Source organism: Narcine bancroftii, chromosome 10, assembly GCF_036971445.1.
Source record: "Narcine bancroftii isolate sNarBan1 chromosome 10, sNarBan1.hap1, whole genome shotgun sequence".
NCBI classification, from domain to species: domain Eukaryota; kingdom Metazoa; phylum Chordata; class Chondrichthyes; order Torpediniformes; family Narcinidae; genus Narcine; species Narcine bancroftii.
The window spans coordinates 69,931,163-69,952,123 of record NC_091478.1 but is presented as its reverse complement, the minus strand read 5'-3'; the positions used below and the strand labels follow the sequence as shown (position 1 = coordinate 69,952,123).

Here is a 20,961-nt window from a genome sequence, read left to right as displayed (position 1 = left end):
ATTAAATCTCTTTTCTAAATTCCCCAATCTACAAAGGAACCTTCCACTTTTTCCATTTTTTTCTCTATTACATTCTACCTGAGTTTGACACTCAGAGAAAGCTACTTTAATTTTCTTAAAATTATCTTGCACAATGTCTACTGATTTTATACATTTATTAATATCACTTTTAACTACAGTCATTTCCTGTTCCACAGTTGACATTTCATCACACAAATTTTTTTTATTCCATTATTTTCATCTCCATAAATCCTTGAGTCATTTGAGTTGATATTTGTTTTGACATATTATGCACTTGTTGTATTTGACCAGCAATCCCTTCCAAAACAGTGAACACTGAATCCAGTCCAGATTCCACTTCCACTTTTTGAGATTCACCTTCTTTCACTGCAAGATCCTCCTCCTGGACATATTTCAATAAGGTAAGTTCCTCTTCTTCTTCAGTCACCACAGGCCCTTTGACTGAACGGCTACAGGTCTGGACACCTGACATTGGCACCCCGACCTCTTCGGGATGCTGGTGCTCGAGTTTCCCCACAGCGCTAATTTTTTCCAATAGCTCCTGGGCCCACGATGCCACAAGCAGGCCAGACAAGGCCGTCAGATGTGCAGAGGCGTCTTCCGACACTATCCTGCATGCCATTGGGCCGCTCAGCGACGTCACGGTTCCCCTTATCGGCTGTGCCACCCATGCGCATGGCTTCACGTGGACACGGGTTGGCAACGGCCGAACTCACCGATGTGCCGGTGCCATCTTGCGGATGCAGGATCGGCGCCGGAGTCAAACTCAAAAGGGCTGGAGTCCTCTGAGGCTTGGAGACTCCCAACAATGACTCCGTGGATTCAGCTATGCAGGTAGGCCTCAATTCTTCCGCACTTTTATATGGTAGTTTTTTCTGAAGCTGAGGTTTAAGCTTTTTCACATTAGATACCATCATAAAGCACTGTTATTTAAATAACTGTAAATCTTACCTTAAATCACTTTTATACTATTAAAAAACTGGGTATTTAATGATCCAGCTGGGGAGAGGTGGAACACATGTCTTCCTTCTACGCCATCTTGCCACGTCCCCCCAAGAGGATCAATAGCGACATCCTGTTTGAGCAACACCCTCTGATCACAAACAAGGCCAATAATCCATGCTCCATGGAAGGTGCCAATAGAACTGAAACAAAGACTAGAGCAGGAGCTCGAAGAAATGGAAGAAAAATGAGTGACTGTGAAAGTGGTAGAGCTAGCCAACTGGGTAAATTGCATTGTAATAAAGGAAAAACTGGATGACTGCCTGAAGATATGTCTGGATCCCAAAGACTTAAACCAAGCAATCAAGAGGCCACTATCCAACATCAACGCTGGAAGACATCACTTCTGAACTAGCGGGATCCAAAATCTTTAGCAAAGCAGATGCAAAGAATGGATATTGGAACATGAAGCTGGATGAAAAATACATTCAATACTTCATTCGCCTGGTACAAGTTCCTGCGGATACCTTTTGGCCTAAAGGTGAGCCAAGACGTCTTCCAGAAAAAGATAGATGAGACCTACAGGAGGTGCATTGTTGGCATCGTAGACGACATCCAGATCTTTGGTAGAGACAGGAAAACCCATGAAGCCAAGGATAGAACAAGAGGGGCCGGTATCATTAAGGAAAAGGAGCGCCAGTTCTTTGGAATGGTACCCACACCAGATGGGGTCAGGCCAAGCCCAAAGAAGGTAACAGCCCTTGCTGAAATGAAACAACTGAAGGACATAAAAGAAGTAAGAAGTTTCCTTGGCCTGGTCCAGTACACAAGTTCCTTCACCCCATACATGTCAGACCACACAGCCAACCTCAGACAGTTGCTGAAAGAGGTTATGGAGTTTCAGTGGTCTCCATCGCATCAATGAAATTTCGACAAGTTAAGGAAGTGTTCTGCAGAGAAAAAGAACTGAGCTAACATGACAGAAAAAAAGCTGTCACCATTAACCATATAACCATTTACAAGTAGATGTTTCCATCAGAGGCCTTGAGGCAGCATTGGTGCAGGAAGGAAATCCCTGAAAAACACCTGAGACTCGATATACCAGTATCGAAAGGGAGCTGATGGCAGTCGGATATAGATGCGAAAAATTCCACAAATTCCTCTATGGGAGACAGTCTGTGGTAGGGAGTGATCATCACCCGCTGGAACCTCAACAAGGCATCAGCCAGATTACAGAGGCTACTCCTCCAGCTTCAATGTTATGACTTCACTTTGAAGTACAGGCCAGGGAAGGAAATGGTGCTTGTCAATGCCTTATCACATCTTTCATCAAATGAAAAATAGGAAATGAAAGACATGAAAATCAAGGTACATCACCTCGTCAATGTGACCAGTAACAAACTAAACCTGATTAAAGAAGTAACAGCAAAAGACGAAGTGCTGCAGCAGCTCTCTCAACAGGTGATACAGGGATGGCCTGAAAGGATAAAACAGGTGCAGCCTACAATACGTCAGTATTGGTCTGTCAGGGACAATATATCCATGGAGAATGCTGTACTGTTGGTAGGGTCTCGTCTGATATTACCAGACAATGCAAAAAGAAATTCTCCAGAAAATACACCAAGGCCACATGGGAATGGAGAAATGCAAACTCAGAGCAAAGTCAGCAGTTTACTGGACAGGCACGTATAAGGACATCAAAAAAATGGTGGCTACATGTCTAGCATTCCAGAAATACAGAAAAAAGGAAGAGATGATTCCCACTGATATACCTGCTAGGCCTTGCCACACTCTGGGTGCGGTCCAATTCACGAAAGACCAAGAGTGATCCATTGTGTCCTGCTACTACTCCAAATTCCCCTTCATCAGGAAAGTGAAGGACCTGAGAGCACCCAACCATCACTGTTGCAGAACATGCACTTGTCACAGAACGGGGATACCCAAACAAGTGATATGTGACAATAGGACCCAATTCACATCGCTACAGAATATGGGTTCACCATCTCTACATCATCACAATATTATCACAAGGGCCATTGAGAGGAATGTACAAACAATTAAATGCACTCTCACTAAATGTCAAGAGACAAAGGAAGACCCTTACCTTACTCATCTGTCACTGTGAGCAACACCCTTGAGGGCCAACATGAAGTCCCTGGCAGAGCTTATGAATGGCAGAAAGTACAAGACAGCTTGCCAAGCAACCAGAAGACCAAGAGGAAATAAGAAGAAAGTTGACTAACATACAAGAGGAAAGTTGTCAACATTATAACAAACATGCACAAACATGACCAGAACTCTTCACCGGGCAGCATGTGCATGTTCAAGAGCCAGTGATTAAAAACCTGGAGTCCAGCAAAGATTATTCGAAAAGCTGAGATGCCAAGGTCATACATCATTGAGACAGAATCTGGCAGGCAGCTGAGACGAAACAGGACCCACGTTCACTGAACACCTGATCTGACACAAAAAGCACCAGAAGCATCAGCAGCTTCTGTAATTCCAACAATATGAGGCAAAACCCCAACCAATAACACTGCACCCCAACTAAAAACACTGCAATGACTTCATAGCAACCAGCAGGAGAACCGCAGAACCAAACAGTTGCAACAAGGTCTATGAGGTCAAGCAACATCCTACCACCAGTGCGATTCTGCTGAAAAGAATATAGAACCACAAATTTGTCTCCCACAAATTGCAGATAAAGAAGCAGTAATGATAATTTTAAAAAATTTTAATAATTTTTTTCTTAAGGGCAGATGAAGGACTATTTTATGCTAGAGCATGAACACTAACACTGTAAGAGTCACATCACACTTGAGAGTGGTGCATGCGTGGTGAGACACATCGTATCTATATGTGACGAAGTGGCTGATTGTGAGTAAAAGAATATGCTGTTAAACTTACATGCCTTCCTAGTGTTTATTAAGATCTCCGATGATATGACCTTGACACAACATATAGGAATGCACTGAATTGGAGATAATGTGGGTAAGGACTTCCTCATCTCTAGACCACAATCAGTAGAAGATTGGTAAGAACTTCTCCTCCAAAATCTCCATCAGTACCGGAGCACCACAGGACAGTGTTCTTGCCCCCTGCTCTACTCACTTTCCGCCTATGACTCGGTATGACAATAATACCATCTGCAAATTTGCTGACAATACCACAGTAGTGAGTTGTTTAAAGGAAGGGGATGAGTCAGCATACCAGATGGAGTTGGAAAACTTGGCTGAATGGTGCACCAACAACCACTCAATGTCACCAAAACAAAAGAACTGATTGTTGATTTCAGGAAAGCCAAAGGTGTACAATCCAATGATCATTGTGGGGATCAGCAGTGGAGAAGGTGAGCAAATTCAGATTCTTGGGAGTCACTGTCTCAGAGGATCTTTCCTGGACCCAACAATGGTATTGTGAAGAAAGGTTGTCAGAGTCTCTACTTCCTCAGGAGTTTGCAGAGGTTTGGTATGACACCAGAAACCCTGGCAAATTTCTATAGAGGTGTGGTGGAAAGTGTGCTGACTGGCTGCATCACCGTCTGGTATGGGAACACCAATACTCGCGCAACCTATGAACCCCGGGAGACTGCATTTAACATGGTAAGTGTTCCCCTGCAGTGTGTTTTCGAGCAGAAAATTGTGGCCCCTCCCTTAGGTTACCCTATTGCCCCCTCCCTAGGTTACCCTATTACCCCCTCCCCTAGGTTACCCTATTGCCCCCTCCCCTAGGTTAGTGTATTGCCCCCTCCCCTAGGTTACCCTATTGCCCCCTCCCCTAGGTTAGTGTATTTCCCCCCTCCCCTAGGTTAGTGTATTGCCCCCTCCCCTAGGTTAGTGTATTGCCCCCTCCCCTAGGTTACCCTATTGCCCCCTCCCCTAGGTTACCCTATTGCCCCCTCCCCTAGGTTACCCTATTGCCCCCTCCCCTAGGTTACCCTATTGCCCCCTCCCCTAGGTTAGTGTATTGCCCCCTCCCCTAGGTTAGTGTATTGCCCCCCTCCCCTAGGTTAGTGTATTGCCCCCTCCCCTAGGTTAGTGTATTGCCCCCTCCCCTAGGTTACCCTATTGCCCCCTCCCCTAGGTTACCCTATTGCCCCCTCCCCTAGGTTACCCTATTGCCCCCTCCCCTAGGTTACCCTATTGCCCCCCCCTCCCCTAGGTTACCCTATTGCCCCCCCCTCCCCTAGGTTACCCTATTGCCCCCCCACTAAGGCTTGTTTTGGCCCCGACCCTGAATACAGAGATGGAGGAAAGGAGACAGCTCGAAAGAGAGAGGGAGAGACAGAGAGCTGAAGGAAAGAAGACCTCGGGTTAGGGGAAGGCGAAAGACGCAGGGGAGGGGGGATGTTTAATGCCATCCAGTTGGACGGTTCCCAGAGGGAAGACGAGGTGGGGCACCTCAGTCTGCGGCACGGGCAATGGGGGCGGGGAATGGGGGGGGGGGGGCGCGGTCGTTTGTCCCAACGTGATCACGTGCGTCTTCCTCTCGGCCGCAGGGTGACAGCAACTCGCCAGGGCGCGCTGGTGGACGACCGGCTGCCGGGCGTTCGCGCCGTCAACGGCGGGCGGGGCGCGGGCTTGCGCTTGCGCTGTTAACGACGAGCGCCGGCGAGGCGACGGGGGCGGGGGCGGAGTCGAGTGACTGAGTCAATGATAAATGGGGAAGGAGCTGGTAAGTGCCCGGCAGTCGTGTGGTGATACACACGAGCACGTTCAGTGAGAGTCACGCAGCCGACTGTGCGTGGAGGCAGCTCTCGCTTGATCGAGGACCAAATGTCCAAGCCCCCTCATTTCTTTCCTTGACCGGAGGTTTTTCTTTTCAACGAGACGAGGCCTTCACTTCGACCAGAATTAAATTTCATAACGCCGAAAATTTGAATAAGCGGTTTCGTCGGAGGAGTCGTGACTCTTCCTCCCCATTCCAGGTGATGCCCTCTGATTTCATCTCGCTCCTCAGCGGGGATTTGGATCTTAATTCGCCCAAGAGTTCGTATTCCAAAGGTAAGACGGGGGGGGGACGGGGACGGGCGTTTAGTTGGCTCGTTGGTTCTCCTTTATTTATTTTCTCGGTGAAGGAGAACATCGCATGATCCGGGGTAAATTTTCACGGTTTCCCACCGAGCTGTAGGCCGTGATTGAGAAACATCTGACAGTTCGGGGAAGTGCAGGACGTTTCGATTTAATGCACGTGCAGGAGATTTTATTTTGCGGAATCTGGCCTATTTTTTAATAATCAAAATCTTCGGAGAGGAAAATAAATGATTGCAGTTTGGATTAAGTGCCCCCCCCCCACCTTCTCCGAGCAACCCAACTTGATGAGGGAAGATTTGATTGACGCTGCCAACCACCTGTCGGAGACCGTAGTTTAGGCCCGACAATAATAGGAAGGCTGTTCTCCCACAATCGGCCTATGGCAGGCGGATTTAGTGTTTGCAACTTGAATTGGGTTGAGAAATGTTGTGTTCATTAGAGGATCCACGTCACAGCTACAGAAAAATCTTAGCTCATTTCTTCTGGGGGTGGGGGGGGGGGGAGATGTTTTAATTTTCTTTCTCCACTGCAAACATCTGCCATTGTCTCGTGTGGGGCTGAGGTGCAGATTGAGGAACTTTATTTTAAGCCCCGGGGTTTTTCTCTGGGTCACCAACGCAAAAATAGGAAATATTAGAAACCTTCAGCAGGATTCGTCATCTGTCGGGAGAACCAGCACATTGAAGTTTCAAACCACCTCCCACCACCATCATCATTGCAACAGGTCCAACGGTGTTCTTGCAGAGAGGAAGAGTGGATGTTTAAGATCAAGCCTCCTGCGTCGTAACAGGAAAGGCGAGTTCGCAAACGTGTTTTCAATGGCCTGGAGGGGTGAACAGCAAAGCGACACTTCGGGAAAGCGAGGGGTGGGGGGGGGGAGCTCGTGTTTAAAAATTCTGAATCCTGCGATTTGCTGCTGTGAATTGGAAGGTACCAGATGCGACTCCACGTTTTAAGAAAGAAGGGGGGGGGGGGGGGGAAATAAAAGTAGCCACTCATCCGTTCAGTATCAGTTCCAGGGAAAATTCTGGAATGCAAGAACAACAATATAATTTATAGTATTCCATTTGCTTAATTATGGGCAAAATTAAGGTGTTTTATTCAATTAAATTCAGGATTCTATATGATGTCATGTATGTACTCTGACAATGAAGTGAATTTTAGCAAGCGTATGTAGAATACAATCTGGGTTACCATAGGAAATGGGTTTTTCTGACTTGCAGAGAAATTGGCAGATAGAAAGTTCTCGGGCTGTCCCAGTCACAAGGCTTCTGATTCTACTAAGGAGGCTGGTCAATTGAGCACATGAAATTTGATAATACATCAACATGGATTAAGAATTGGTTAAGAGTTGGAATAAACAGATTTACCTTTGGTTTTGATGGAATCAGATCATGCATTTTGAAGTTGTACACTTTGCGCAAAGCAGAACAGCAAAGTATTCTTTGAAATGGGAAGGGTTTGGGAATTTTATTGGAAGGGATCTGCGTGATCTTTCACACAAGCCATTGAAAGACCATCTCAGGATTCCTTTATTGTCATGAAATAAAATGAGCTTTTGTCTGTTATTTGCCATCAGTAGGAATTGCCAGGCACCTCTTACGGTCAGAGAAAGAGAAACAAAAGACACTTTTAGGAAGGCAAGTGGTAATGTCGATCCTTGCTTGAGGAAGATTTTAGTACAGGAATTAAGATGTGTTTCTGCGGTTATGTAGGGCCTTGTTCAGACCATGTTTGGGAGTACTCAACAGAGTTTTGGTGGTTTAACCTAAAACGATATACATGTCCATAGTAGGAGTGTAGCAAATGACTGTTAACCATATAAGCATTTACAGCACAGAAACAGGCCAGTTCTGCCTGACTAGTCTGTGCCAAACATCTCCCACAGAGTCCCACTGGCTCGCATCCAGCCCATAATCCTTCACACCTCTCCCGTCCATATACCTATCCATCTTTTCCTTGAATATTAACATTGATCTTGCTTCTATCACCTCTGACGGAAGTTCATTCCATGCCCCCACCACCCTCTGTGTGAAGAAATTCCCCCTCATGTTTTCCCCTTTTACTCTTAATCCATGCCCTCTCTTTCCCCCTTATAATTTTGAATACCTCTATCAAATCTTCTACACTCTAGGGAATAAAGTCCCAGCCTGCTCAACCTTTCTCTGTAATTCAAACCCTGAAACCCCAGCAATATCTCGTAAACCTCCTTTGCACTCTCTATTCTGTTTGTATCCTTCCTGTAATTCAGGAAAAACTGCACACAGTTGCCTCACCAAGTTAGCCATATGAGATTAAACCTGTATTTTCTAGAGTTTAGATTAAGAACGAGAAGATGTCGTATTACTAGAAATAAAATTCCTGCAGAGATGGAATACAAAACATTTCCCATGAATGAGAATTCAGAACCAGGGATCAGGGTCTCAGAATAAAGTCCAAGCCATTTTCAGCTACTATGTTGTGAAATTTTGTTGCTTAGTAGACAGTGAATCTTCTACCCAGAGTATTGTAGCAGCATAGACTTTGTTATATTAAGGGAATTGAAGGGTATGGGGATAGTATGGGGAAATGGTTGTTGGTTAGAAGGTAGTGTTCTTAATTGGGGATCAGGTCAAAGGACAAATAGTCTTTTGCTACTCCCCTTTCTTCATCATAAGAGTTGCATAAGGGTTCCAAGAATTGTGCATAACTCTATATTCCCTTGAGTTGGAAATGCTGTCAGCTGAAATCACAAAAGTTGCATTGATAAGTTAATTAGCTACAGGTCAGTACAGATATTTTTAGGACTTAGTTAGAATTAGTTAATTAGTACTGATCTGTACTTCAGATTTAAAACGTGCTGGATCAGAGAATTTTGACTTGTACACTAAATGAGAAGAAGTGAAAGTAAAATGCTGTGAGAAAGATAGCAGTTGATGGACATAGAAGGATCAGCAGGGAGTCATGTAAAAATTAGACAAATAGGAGAATGCCAAAAGTAATCTGCTATTCATTCTTAGTCTCAAAACCACTTTTCTGATCTCCCCTCATATTCATGGCATGCTTGTAGTGTAAATTTTTGTTGTACTCCATCTTGAATATATTCAATGATTCTGCCTCTTGCTCTGAGAATTGGAATTCCAATGATTCCCCATCTTTCTGAAATCTGTCTGAATTAGGCCATTGCCTATTCTGAAAATACAGTATGTCCATTCATTCTTAAAATATGCCCTCTTCTTCTCGATACATTATAGGGGAACCATTATCTCAACATTCACCTTGTCATTTCCATTTCATATTTCAGAAAGATGATGTCTCATTTTTCAATACACCAATGAGTTTAAGCCAGGACTGCTCATATGTTAACTCTTTAAACCCATAAATTGACCTAGGAAATCTTCTCCGCATTGACTCACATTCAAGCAAACCCACTGTTGAAAAGGGAAAACAAATCAGTACATAGTACTCCAGTTGCAGACTCATCAACATCCTGTAACATTCTACGTGTCTACTCCACTCCCCAAACAATAAAGATCAGTGTTTATTTCCTTCCTAACTACTTGCCAACCTTTTGTATTTAATGTACTTGTGCTCTCATATCCCTTTCTGCTGTAAAACATTGTAGTCTGTGCCTATTCAAATAATAATTTGATTTGGAGAATAAATTGAGGAAAGATTAGGAATGACCGGGAATGATGATGGAGGCTGCTACAGAAGGGACATACAAAAGACTCTTAGATAGGCACATGGATTTAAGAAATTTAGAGTTATGGGAGCGAGATAGGGAAAAATGAGATTGTGTGGAGTAGATTTACATAGGACAGCACAAAAATGTGGGCTGAAGGCCCTTTACAATATTCTGTTCTCCCTGCTAAAGTGGATGTCCTCACACTTGTTTATTGTTCCAGCTCTCAACTTCTTTCCTGTTCGTTTAACAATGAATATCATATCAGCCTTTTGTGCCTACCTCAAAACCTGTTCAATGAATTGTACTCATCTCCTTCATCCAAGTTATCAAGGTAAATCATAAATAGTTGAGGTCCCATCACTGATCTCGGTGACACTGAACCACATTTTGTTTGCTACCCTATTAATTCATATAGTTTTTGTTTTGTTTTCCCTTTTCCATATTACCACCAATGATTTCTCCTCGTGCAGAAATCCTTTGAAAATCAAGACACACTACATTCATGGATTTGACATCATTCATTCTGTTTAGTATATCCTCAAAGAAATTGAGGAAATTTGTCACACACAATTCCCCTTTCATAAAAATGTGTAGAATGGCCTTGAAAGATCCTTTTCAAATCAAGAAAGTGATGTGGAAATAAAGGAGAGTGATCCATTGAACGTGGAGGCTGTTGATATGGAAAATGTCATAGGAGAAATCCAACTCTTACTGGGTGGAAAGGGAGGAAATAAAACAGAGGTGCAGAAAATAGATAAAATGAGATTGGCAGCTGTGGTAGATGGGTGCCACAGTTCAGGAGAAAGTAGGAAATCTTGCAAATCCTTTTTAATTTTTTTTTGTTCTGTCTAGTTTTGAGTATAGGTTCTTGTGGGCATTTGTATTCTGAGACTTAGATCAGAATTATCCTGAGAAAGAGCAAGAGGGGGCCAGGTGCTTCATCACAGAAAACTGTTCTAAATCACTGTAGAAAGTCTACTATTATGATGTTGTATTGTTGAGAGGCTTGGAATGGGTTGTTTGTCTATCCTGATCAAGAGATTACATGGGAGAGTAAGAAAGGACAGATTTTTCAGGTTGTTTCTTATTCCTATTTTGAATACAATTATTTTTATCACAATTCTGTAAGACCTGATCTGAATTGCATTAAATTGAGATATGTCAGTATCCTAGAGAATGCCATCACTAATCTAGAAAGTATATTGCAGTTACTTGACTGTAAAGTCATTGGAGTTGAATGTGATCCTCCTTAATGTGAGACCAGTGTAGTTGTCAATGAATGACAGTTATGAATGGAAGGCCTGGCTGACCTTTCCTACCTGACCAAGCAATGTGAAAGCCAACAGGAAATCCCATCAAGAAAGTGTGTTCGCCAAGCAGTGAAAGCTAATAGGAAATCCCATCAAGAATGTGTGTTCACCAAGCACTGTGAAAGCCAATAGGAAATACCATCAAGAAAGTGTATTCTTAGCAGCTAACTCAGCACATAGCAGGATTTGGACTTGTGACCTTCTTTGTATGGCTTTGTTAAGCAGGGAAGTTTAAACCCCAAACTACTTTTTCTAAGAATTGCTTAAATTATGTTGGCAATTATTAGCTCTTTCATTTGTCTTTTGTTTTTTTAATGGAATTCTACCATTAATACATTTGTGATAATTGATCATAACTATTGTGCATTTTTCGATAGTTTGTGTCAAGAAGCTTGCAAAAAAGTTGTTATCCAGTTATAGATCTTAGCATTGTGATAAACCCATCCAATGATAGGCAAAATTATCTGAAACTCCATTAAAATAAGACTCTTTTTTAAAAAAAAAATTAGTGATCTGAAAGGTTGTTCAAGAAATATTATTTATTTTCAATTTATCTGTAAAATGGAAGCTTTCTGAGCAACTTTAATTCTTTGTTCTTCTTCAGACTTCGATTAAAAAAAAAAATATATATAAAAAAAGTAAAGCATTTCACACAGGAAATGGTTAGAAAGCTTCCAGGTAATATATTTGCATTGTGGGTTTTTAATAGTATTCCATCATGATATGGTTATGTAACTGTTATATATCGACAGAACAGTTTCATCAACAGCATTATCACAACTTGTTTTCACATTGCCTAATCACAACCCAAAAGTTTGTGCTGTTGTTTGCCTTGAATGAGCTTGGGTGACTGACCTCAATTTCATTGCAATCTGGCCTCAATTTGACTGCAAGCTTGACTGAGTGATAAATGTACAGCATTCTCAAGGATGTAATTGATCAATAGTTTTGGTTCAAACAATACAAAATGATATTTTGCTTCAGACAAAACATTTGTTGGTTGCATCCAGTGCAACCCAAGCTGTCCAAAAATTTGCTGGAATTTGTATTTTGCCATATTGTTTAAATACTGTTATTTTGTAGTAAAATATTAGTTTCTAACTTCATTTTTTCAATTCTCTAGGATACTGACATATCTCAATTTAATGCAGTGGAATTGAGAATGATGTTGGTTGCAGAAATTTGAGGAAGGAAAATTTACAATACTTGCCTAACAAAGGGGGGGGGGAAGGTTTAGTTGCTAGGGAACAGGATCAACCAAGTGCTTTCTTTGATGCATGTTTAAAAATAGCTACAGTACCATAGCTGAATAGTTATCACTTTCCTCATTGTAATGAATCTATTGTATCTACTTTCCAAGCCTATATTGTATGGTGTTGAATATAAATGGCTAAAGGCTCCATTATTGTCAAATTTAGAATATAACGTCTACTTGTATTTGAATAGCTGTCTACTTTCTAAGTTAACTATTTATTATATTCTATTTATCATAAACATGGAATTGTTTGAATGAGCCAACTTGTTATGCAAGAAATATACACTATCATTGGACATTTTATGAAGAGAATTTGTTTGTAAATGCATTATTACATATTTCTTTACACTAGGGTGAGTTGTGTTTTGTAATGGGTCAGGTTATGTAGGACATGTTGTTAATTACTGCACTAAGACTTTGCACTGTGAAGTTTCTCTTCAGGCTGAATCTCTGGGTGGGTGTAAAATTGGGTTGCTGGAGTGGGTCCCTTATCTCATGGTTTCTATTCACAAATACAATTGTGTAAATAGGCCTGGTGGGCCTTGTCTGTTGTAGAACAGCAGGTTGTTTCTTATATGGCAGTAATAGTTGCCTCTATTGAGATCCAGATTTTTAAGTCATTTGGTAGTGTTTGGCAGGACTGTGTGAACATTAGCTATACTCAAAAGAAAAGTTTGGAAGAGGCAGTATTGAACAGTGTATTCCATTGTTTCAATATTTTTGGTACACATTCACAACTAACTTAATTTGTGTTCTCATTAGAGTAAAAGATGATCACATCTTCCTTTTGTGATCATTATTCAAGTGCTGTATGGAAAGCCTAGTCAGTAGGGTAGATGATGAAGCCTTGGCATGGGAGGCTATTGTCCCATTTAAATCTTTGTGTCTGATCAGATGGACACTCACTGAGAGTCCAGGTAACACAACAGTTTTGATGTGATATTGGAATGATAAATCCTTGTCAATCAGAAAAGATGTAACTAAAGCAAGATGAATAAGGACAGAAGAGATGCAAAACACAAACTATTGGAAATATTCAGTGGGTCAGATGGCATAAATTGGAGTTAGTGTAATAGATGAAATTGCATCAAAATTGGTCAGTTCTGGCACAATCTTTTTATATTAAAAAAAAACAATTATCCAAATGTGTTGCATTCAATATTGGGTCCCAATATTAGTGTTCAGAAGGCATCGGAGGTGTTTTGGAAAGAATATGGGTTTGAGTACCTGGTAGATCAGAAGGATAGAGAAAAGATGGTGAAGAGAAGGGGTACCTTTATCCTTGGTCTGATTGAGAGAATAGGGTGAGGGCAGGAGTGGGAATTGGAGATGACATAATTGAGAGGTCTGTCATCTGTGCTAGAGAGGAATGAATAGTTGGGGCCTTTGAGCCGGGCCAACTAGGCTGTCTTGAGGTGCCCGTGGAAGCCCTCCACCAACCCCATTGGCCTGAGGGTGATACGCCATGGTGTGGTGGAACTGTGTCCCCAGAAAGTTAGCCAGAACCGCCTAGAGATGAATTGTGCCCCTTGTCTGAGGTTAGGTGCTCTGGGACCCTGAATTGGAACACCCATGTATCATTGAGTGCCCTGGTGTAGGTTTCTGTGGTGATATCAGTCAGCAGGACCACCACTGGCTACCTCGTGGAGTGGTCAACCATGGTCAAGAGGTATCTCGCCCCCCGGAAAACTAGTAATGGCCCCACGATGTTGATGTGCACATGGCTGAACATGTGCCGCGCTGGCTGAAATGTTGGTGTGGGCATTCTCGTGTAAACCTGCACTTTGGAGGACTAAAAGTTTGTGCAGGTCTTGGCCCACTGGCTGACCTGTTTACAGAGGACATGCCAGACAAACCTGCCTGCCACAATTTTGGCATGAATTGCAGGGTGTGCCAGGTTGTGGATGGCCTCAAACCTGTTGCCTCCATGCAGCCAGATTGATAGGGTGGGTGCTGCTGGTAGAGACATCGCACAGCAGTGTCAGGTTACCTGGACTGTCGGGGAAGCCCTCCACCCTGAGACCAGAAACAGCTGTCCTATATGTGGGGATCTCAGGGTCCTGTTGCTGAGCTTTGGTGAGGGCCATGTAGCTGACCCCTTGGGACAGGGCATATACTGACTAGATCATGGGGCGTGACAGAGCGTCAGCTACCACATTGTTTTTCCCTGCGATATGCTGAGTGTCTGTAGTAAATTTGGACACGGAGGACAAGTGTCTCTGGTCCAATACCTTATGGAAGGCAAAGGTCAATGGCTTGTGATAGGTGAACACCTTGAATTACCGCTCTTCCAAAAAGTAACAGAAATGTCTTACCACCAGGTATAACGCCATCAGCTCTCGGTTGAAAGTGCTGTATTTGAGTTCGTGGGGTTTGGAGTGGAAGTGCCTGCTGAAAAGACCAGAGGTGCTACTGATCCTCAGTGAGTTCCAGCACGTCCCCTACCGCTGTGCTGGAGTCGTCGACTGTCGGGGTAGTAGGTTTCAGGTGAACCAGGAGGGTGGCATTGGCTGCCCTCAGTGCAAAGAGAGGGCACATAATGTGTTCTGCTGCCGATATGAACCTGTGCTAAAAATTTATCATATTGGCGAACATTTATGGGTTTGATAGAGAGCCCGAACTTGCTCAAGCGGGTGCAGAGCAGTCTCAAGCAGCTGCAGCTGGCGATGAAGATATTGTCCAAATAATTGAATGCAAATGGGCGGTCCTGGCCCACTGTGTCCCATGAGTTGATGAAAAGTTTGTGCCGTGTTCTTTAGACCGAAGGGCATGCAGATAAATTCAAACAAGTCGGGGAGGGGGGGGGGGGGTTGGGTGGGGTTACGATCGCAGTCTTGGGGATGTCCTGCGGGTGAACTGGGATTTGGTGGTCTCCCCAGATGAGGTCTACCTTGGAGAACACCTGTGCGCCATGTAGGTTGGGTGGCAAAGTCTTGGATGTGGGGCTTTTTTTTTTATTTGTAACTATTTATTGGGATGGTGGCCACATTGAGGTGGCAGTAGTCATTGCATGGTCTCTTAACTCCTTGCTGATTTGGGCACCATGTAGAAGGGAGAGGCCCAGGGACTGTCGTAGAGCTGCACAATCCCTAGCTCCTCCATTCTCTTAAACTCCTTCTTCGCCAAGGCTGAGCTTTTTGGGAGGGAGTGGTGGGCCCTTGGTCAATATGTGGTGCCTTATCCCATGCTTTGGCTCAGCCACGGAGGACTATGGTGCCACTATCAAGGGGAATTTTGCCAGGATGCAGGCAAATTCACTGTCCGAAAGTCCAGGTGGGGGGACGGGTGCGGGTAGCTTGGGTTCCCCCAGAGATGGTCTGAAAAGTTCTGACGTGCACCAAGTACCATCCCTTGACAAGTGAGCAGAGTGGGTCTGAAGGAAGTCTGGCCCCAGGAGCGGTTGTGCCACTGCTGTGAGGGTGAAGGTCCATGTAAAGTGGTTGTTGCCGAAATTAAGGGGGATGGTATGGGTCCGAAAATTCCGATTGAAGGAGATGTTGGTTGCTCTCAGTGCTAGGCCTTGCTTGCCATTGCAGATGTTGAGGCCTGTGGGGGATAGGACACTTATCTCAGAGCCAGTATCAACCAGGAAATGCCTGCCTGACACTGAGTTCCAAATGTAGAGGAGGCTATTACATGGGCCAACTTCCGCAGCCATCATCGACTGTTGGCCAGGGTGTTTCCCAGAAACTCGCAGGGTGGGCAGCATCGACGGGCCTCTGCACCCCATTGCTGATGGTGGAAGCATTGCTGCTGTCCTGGGGTATTCACTTGCCTCTCCACTGGCCTTAATCTCACTGGGTGCTATTCGTGGAGCTTGCTGATGTGGTCTACAACAGTGCTGGTGTCCTCCTTGGCTCTCCAGAGCATGACTGCCCGTGTTGCGACCCTCCGAGGGTTGCTGAAATCCTCGTCCATGAGCAAGAGTCAGATATCCTTGGGCAGCTGCTCCAGAAAGATATGCTCAGAGCAGGCAAGGCTTATGGCTATCGGTTTGAGAGAATATCTTGTTCATGAGGGTGGATGGGACCCAGTTCCCCAATCTGTAAATATGCAGCAATTGGGTTGTGCGCTTGTGCCAGTAAAGCCAGAAAGTGGGAGTTAGTAGCTCTTTGAGGGCCATGTATTTGCTTTGTTCTGGTGGCTGCCATTGGAAATCTATGACGCTTGCTACTATGCCCTGATTGAGGGTGATGATGTAGAAGTAGTGGGTGTCGTTGGCAGCGATGTGGTGAAGTTGGAACTGAGCCTCGGCCTGTGGCTGCGTCACCCAAAACATTGGAAGCCTGACAGAGATTGTGCGAATGGTCGCTGGCTCCTATTGATAATCATCTTTGGGTCCAACTGCCAATTTGACCTATCGAGGTCACCAGTGTAGCATTCGTGCTTTGCAAACGTGGAGAAGAATGACATGCATACCAAAGCCTTGGAAAACAAGACTGGTTTATTTCTCTGGCTGTCACCCTTGTATGGGGCCCAGGCATTGGCTGGCGTTACCGCCAGAGTTCTCCATCTTCCTGCTGTGCGGAGGTCACCTTGGATGACGGCCAGTGTCACCCCCAGGTCTGCGGAGTCGTCATGTTTGTCAGCCATTTTGCAGGCTGATTCTTGTTTCCGCGCGCAGTTCACTACAGGGCCATGAAAGGTGTTGTAGAACAGAACAACCTAGGCATATGGGTACATAGTCCTTGAAAGTAATAACTTGGGTAGAGAGGGTGGTGAAGAAGGTGTATGGCACGCTAGCCTTCATCGGTCAGGGGACTGAGTACTGGAATTGGGATGTTATGTTACAACTGTACAAGTTATTGGTGGGGCTACACTTGATGTGTGTTCAGCTATAGGAAATGTGTCATTCGACTGGAAATGGTGCATAAAAGATTCACTAGAATGTTACCAGAACTAACAGCCTTGAGTTATAAGGAGATACTGACTCGACTGACTTTTCTACTGGGAGTGTAAGAGGTTGAGGGGTCACAAATCATGAGGGAATAGATGAGGCAAACAATTATGGTCTTTTTCATAGGTAGGAGAGTATAAAACTAAAAGGCATAGATTTAAGATGAGAGGGGAAAGTCTTGTGTGGGATCTGAGGAGCACCATTTTAATATGTGAAATGTCTACAGAGGAACTCGTGGAGGCAATGACATGAGAAAAGACATGTCAAAAATGTCAAAAGACATTTAGACAGGTATATGGATAGGAAATTTTTTGAGGTACAAAGGGCAAATATAAGCAGCTGTCAAGGTGCATCAGAAATTCTGATTTTGGGAAAATGGTCCACCATCCAGCATGAAGACTCCAGCCTAGCCCACTTCAGTCCATACCTGGGCACAGGAAGATGAGCTGAACATCATGTTTGGCTGGTTCTACAGCTGACCAGTATCTGTTGTTTATTTGCACAAGCTAGTCCCTGGAGAGATTAGTTTGAACACAGTTCAAAAGTTCAATATTGTACAACATTAATAAGAACTTGCATTTGCATTGTGCCTTTAATATAGTTGAACACCAGAAGGTACATTGAATGCACTTTATTAAATGGGGGTACTCAGTTATTGGGAAGATGCCAGTTAGGAGTGAGAGTTAGCGAACTGGTCCCTCAAGCCTGCCCTGGTCTGATTGTAACTGCATTTCTAGCAACCCAGCTATTGCTTCTTCCACAATCCACAAAGACTCATGACTCACTGAATAAAAAAAAATAAATTGCTTTGTTTCTGTCTTGTATGGGCAAGCTGCTATTTTTAAACATTGACCCAAGATTCTAGATTCCCCCAAAAGAGGAAACCCTTTTCTCCACATCTGCTTGGTCAACTGGTCAAGAATTTTCAGGATATTGTATTTTAATCAAGTAATTTTTAATTTCTTCTGAATTTCAGTAGGTACATGACCTGCCTATCCAATGTTTCCTCATTGGACACAACAAGCAGCGCAGCAGCAAAACGGATAACAGAATATTTGTATAATCTTTCTGATCATGTGGGCTTCCCCTCAAAGATGTACCAGTAAGTTGAACATGGTCCTTAGTGTAATTGGGTGGCAGGGCTATTGAGAGATTGTATCATAAGCAAATAAATAGTGGATTGGAACTAATGTTGAGTGGTTACGTGCCAACAACCTTGTACTCACTGTTAGCAAAACCAAGGAGATGATTGTGGACTTCAGGAGGAAGTCAGGAGAACATAATCCAATCCTCATAGAAGGTTCAGTAGTGGAGAGGGTCAAAAACTTCAAATTCCTGGGTGCCAATATCTTCGAGGATTTGTCCTGGAACCTCCATGTCAATGCAATTGCAGGAGGCTTGCCAGCAGCTATACTTTGTGAGGTGTTTGAAGAGATTCAGTATGTTGCCAAAAGCTCTCAAACTTCTATGGGTGTACTGTGGAGAGGATTCTAGCTGGTTGCATCACTGTCTGGTATGAAGGTGCCAACGCTCAAGACAAGAAAACTCCAGAGGGTTGTTAACTCGGCCTGCAACATCACAGGCCCCAGACCTCACTCTATCGAGGACATCTCCGAGATGTGTTTTCTTAAGAAAGCAGCCTCTATCCTCAAGGACCCCCCCATTACCCAAGTCGTGCCCTCTTCACTCTGCTACCATTGGAGGGGGGGGGGGGGGGAAAGAAGGTACAGGAGCCTAAAGACGAGCACTCAGCAGCATAAGGACAGTTTCTTCCCTGCTGCCATCAGATTCCTGAATGATCAATGAACTGGCTTACTTTGACTTTTTCTATTTGTTTATTTTGTAAGGTGATTTACATGAATGTTTGCACTGTGATGCTGCCACAAAATGACAAATATGACTTGTTCATGACAATAAATTCTGATTCTTATGGTAATGTTTTAAGGGGTGGCATAGACTCAGTGAGTTGAATAGCCTCTTCTGTCATTAGGGAGCATGAAAAAATATGTAAATAAGATCATACAAAGAATCAGTCAAATAAGTATTCTCTGATTGCTTCCAATCAACATTTCTTCAATAATAAAGCCAACAATCCATAATGCCCTCTAAAACTAAAGCTTAACCTCCCCACTTTTGTAATCAATTCTCCTATCTGCAAACTACCTTTTTGTAGATTATGCATCAGATCACCCAAATCTTTTGCTATCAATAAGTTCTTGAATCTCTCTCCATATCTTATTTGTGTAATATGAATGGACTTTTAATCAATATAATTTCAAGGTAGCCTAATTACTATTTTTCATTTTGGTTCCAGGAACTTGCTTGTCAAGCTGAGAATTTGCAATTCAAAAGATTAGATTAGAAGGTTACTTTTGCAATGAGAGGATCATTGAAAACATAAATGTGGTGGTCAAATCGGGACTTTGGATGATCAGCCATTTAATAGGGGATAGCATTGGAGCAGGAGAAGGGTCTTGTCAATATTTGCAGAGCCTATAAAGGAAAATGGGAAAGGAACTTGAGAAAGATGTGTTTCGGACAAGAGTGTAGATTGAAGTAACAGTGGTCTGATGTGCCTGAGTATTTGAGGATAACAGCAGAGGTCCCTGGTTGGATAATCAGTCTTGACGTGCGTAAGATCCCAATGGGGTTTGACGGGGTGGATGGAGAAAGGATTTTCCTCTTATGGGAGAATTCTGAACTGCATATTGCTGTTTAAAAATAAAGGATTACTGATTTAAGTAGAAGAGGTATTTTTTTTCTGAGGGTGTGTCTTCGGAGCTCTTCAAAGGGCAGTGGAAGCAAAGTCTTTGAATATTTTTAAGTAAGGGTAGATGGATTTCTGATATGCAATGCGGTGAAAAATTGCTTGGAATGGATGGGAATGCACTGCTGAGGTTACAGTCAGATAGTCATGATGTTATTGAAGGGCAAAGCACAAATGGCTGAATGGTCTATTCCTGCTCTTGATTAATATGTTAACGAGCACTCTTGGATTTGGAAGTATGATCTAAGTTGATACTTTGTGATTTGAGAAAAAACTTTTTTAGCATTCCATGTGGACTTACTTTTTGGGATTTGATAGTTTCCCACATTTCATTATTCAGTGTTTTCATTTAAAAAAAAAATTGTCTTGAACAATTTGCAATAATATAGTACTTGTAAAGAACGTTGGGAAATTATTTTCTAAGTGCATAGAAAATTGTTAGAAGAATCTTTGTAATTTATTAATACATGATTTGGAATTCGATCTGGGACTGGATTAAAACAATTGACTAATGGATAGAAACTATGCTAATAAAATTATTTTGGAGTGGAGTGCCTTGGTGTATAATGTTATGCCAATCTAGATTCTCATTACAGGTGCCTAACTTTTTATCTGGAATTCCGAAAACCGGTACCTCCAAAAACCGGCAATTTTTTTTGGTAGATGACATTACACATAAATAACATTAATTTCCTGTAATAAATTGTTTTCAGAGGGAGACCCCCTCTCTCCCCACCTCAAGTCTCTGTTGACCCACCCTGAGGGAACCCTCTCTTACCTTTGGTGGAAAGGTAACTCTTGGCCCACATCACCCAGTGGGAGAGAAGCAGGCAGTGGCTGGCTCAATGAGCAATGACAGTCTTCCTTACCCATAATCCCCCATGCAGCTGGAACAGAGCAGTTCCAGCTGGATAGGGTATTATGGGCAACAAGGACATCATTGCTCCCTTATTGAGCTGTCGCCACAATCCAGTGTGGTGTTCCGTAAATTGTGGGCTTGGCAGCATTGCACCCCTGCTGCCACGTCGGGAGTTGGATGGGGGCAGGTGACAAATGGTGCTATGCTGCT

The 20,961-nt window shown here is 43.4% G+C and overlaps 1 protein-coding gene across 5 annotated transcripts in view; it reads left to right on the top strand.

Moving 5' to 3' along the window:
- The window catches only part of nfat5b (nuclear factor of activated T cells 5b), a 197,458-nt gene that overhangs the window by 13,688 nt on the left and 162,809 nt on the right, over nt 1–20,961 (top strand). Inside the window, exon 1 of one of the 5 annotated variants that reach the window (XM_069901287.1) lies at nt 5,550–5,637. The exons of 2 other annotated variants lie outside the window; for them this stretch is intronic. In XM_069901287.1, coding sequence (XP_069757388.1) covers nt 5,616–5,637 — 22 coding nt within the window. In that variant the 5' untranslated portion in view covers nt 5,550–5,615. 2 more of the 5 variants (XM_069901285.1, XM_069901286.1) reach the window with 2 other exon arrangements.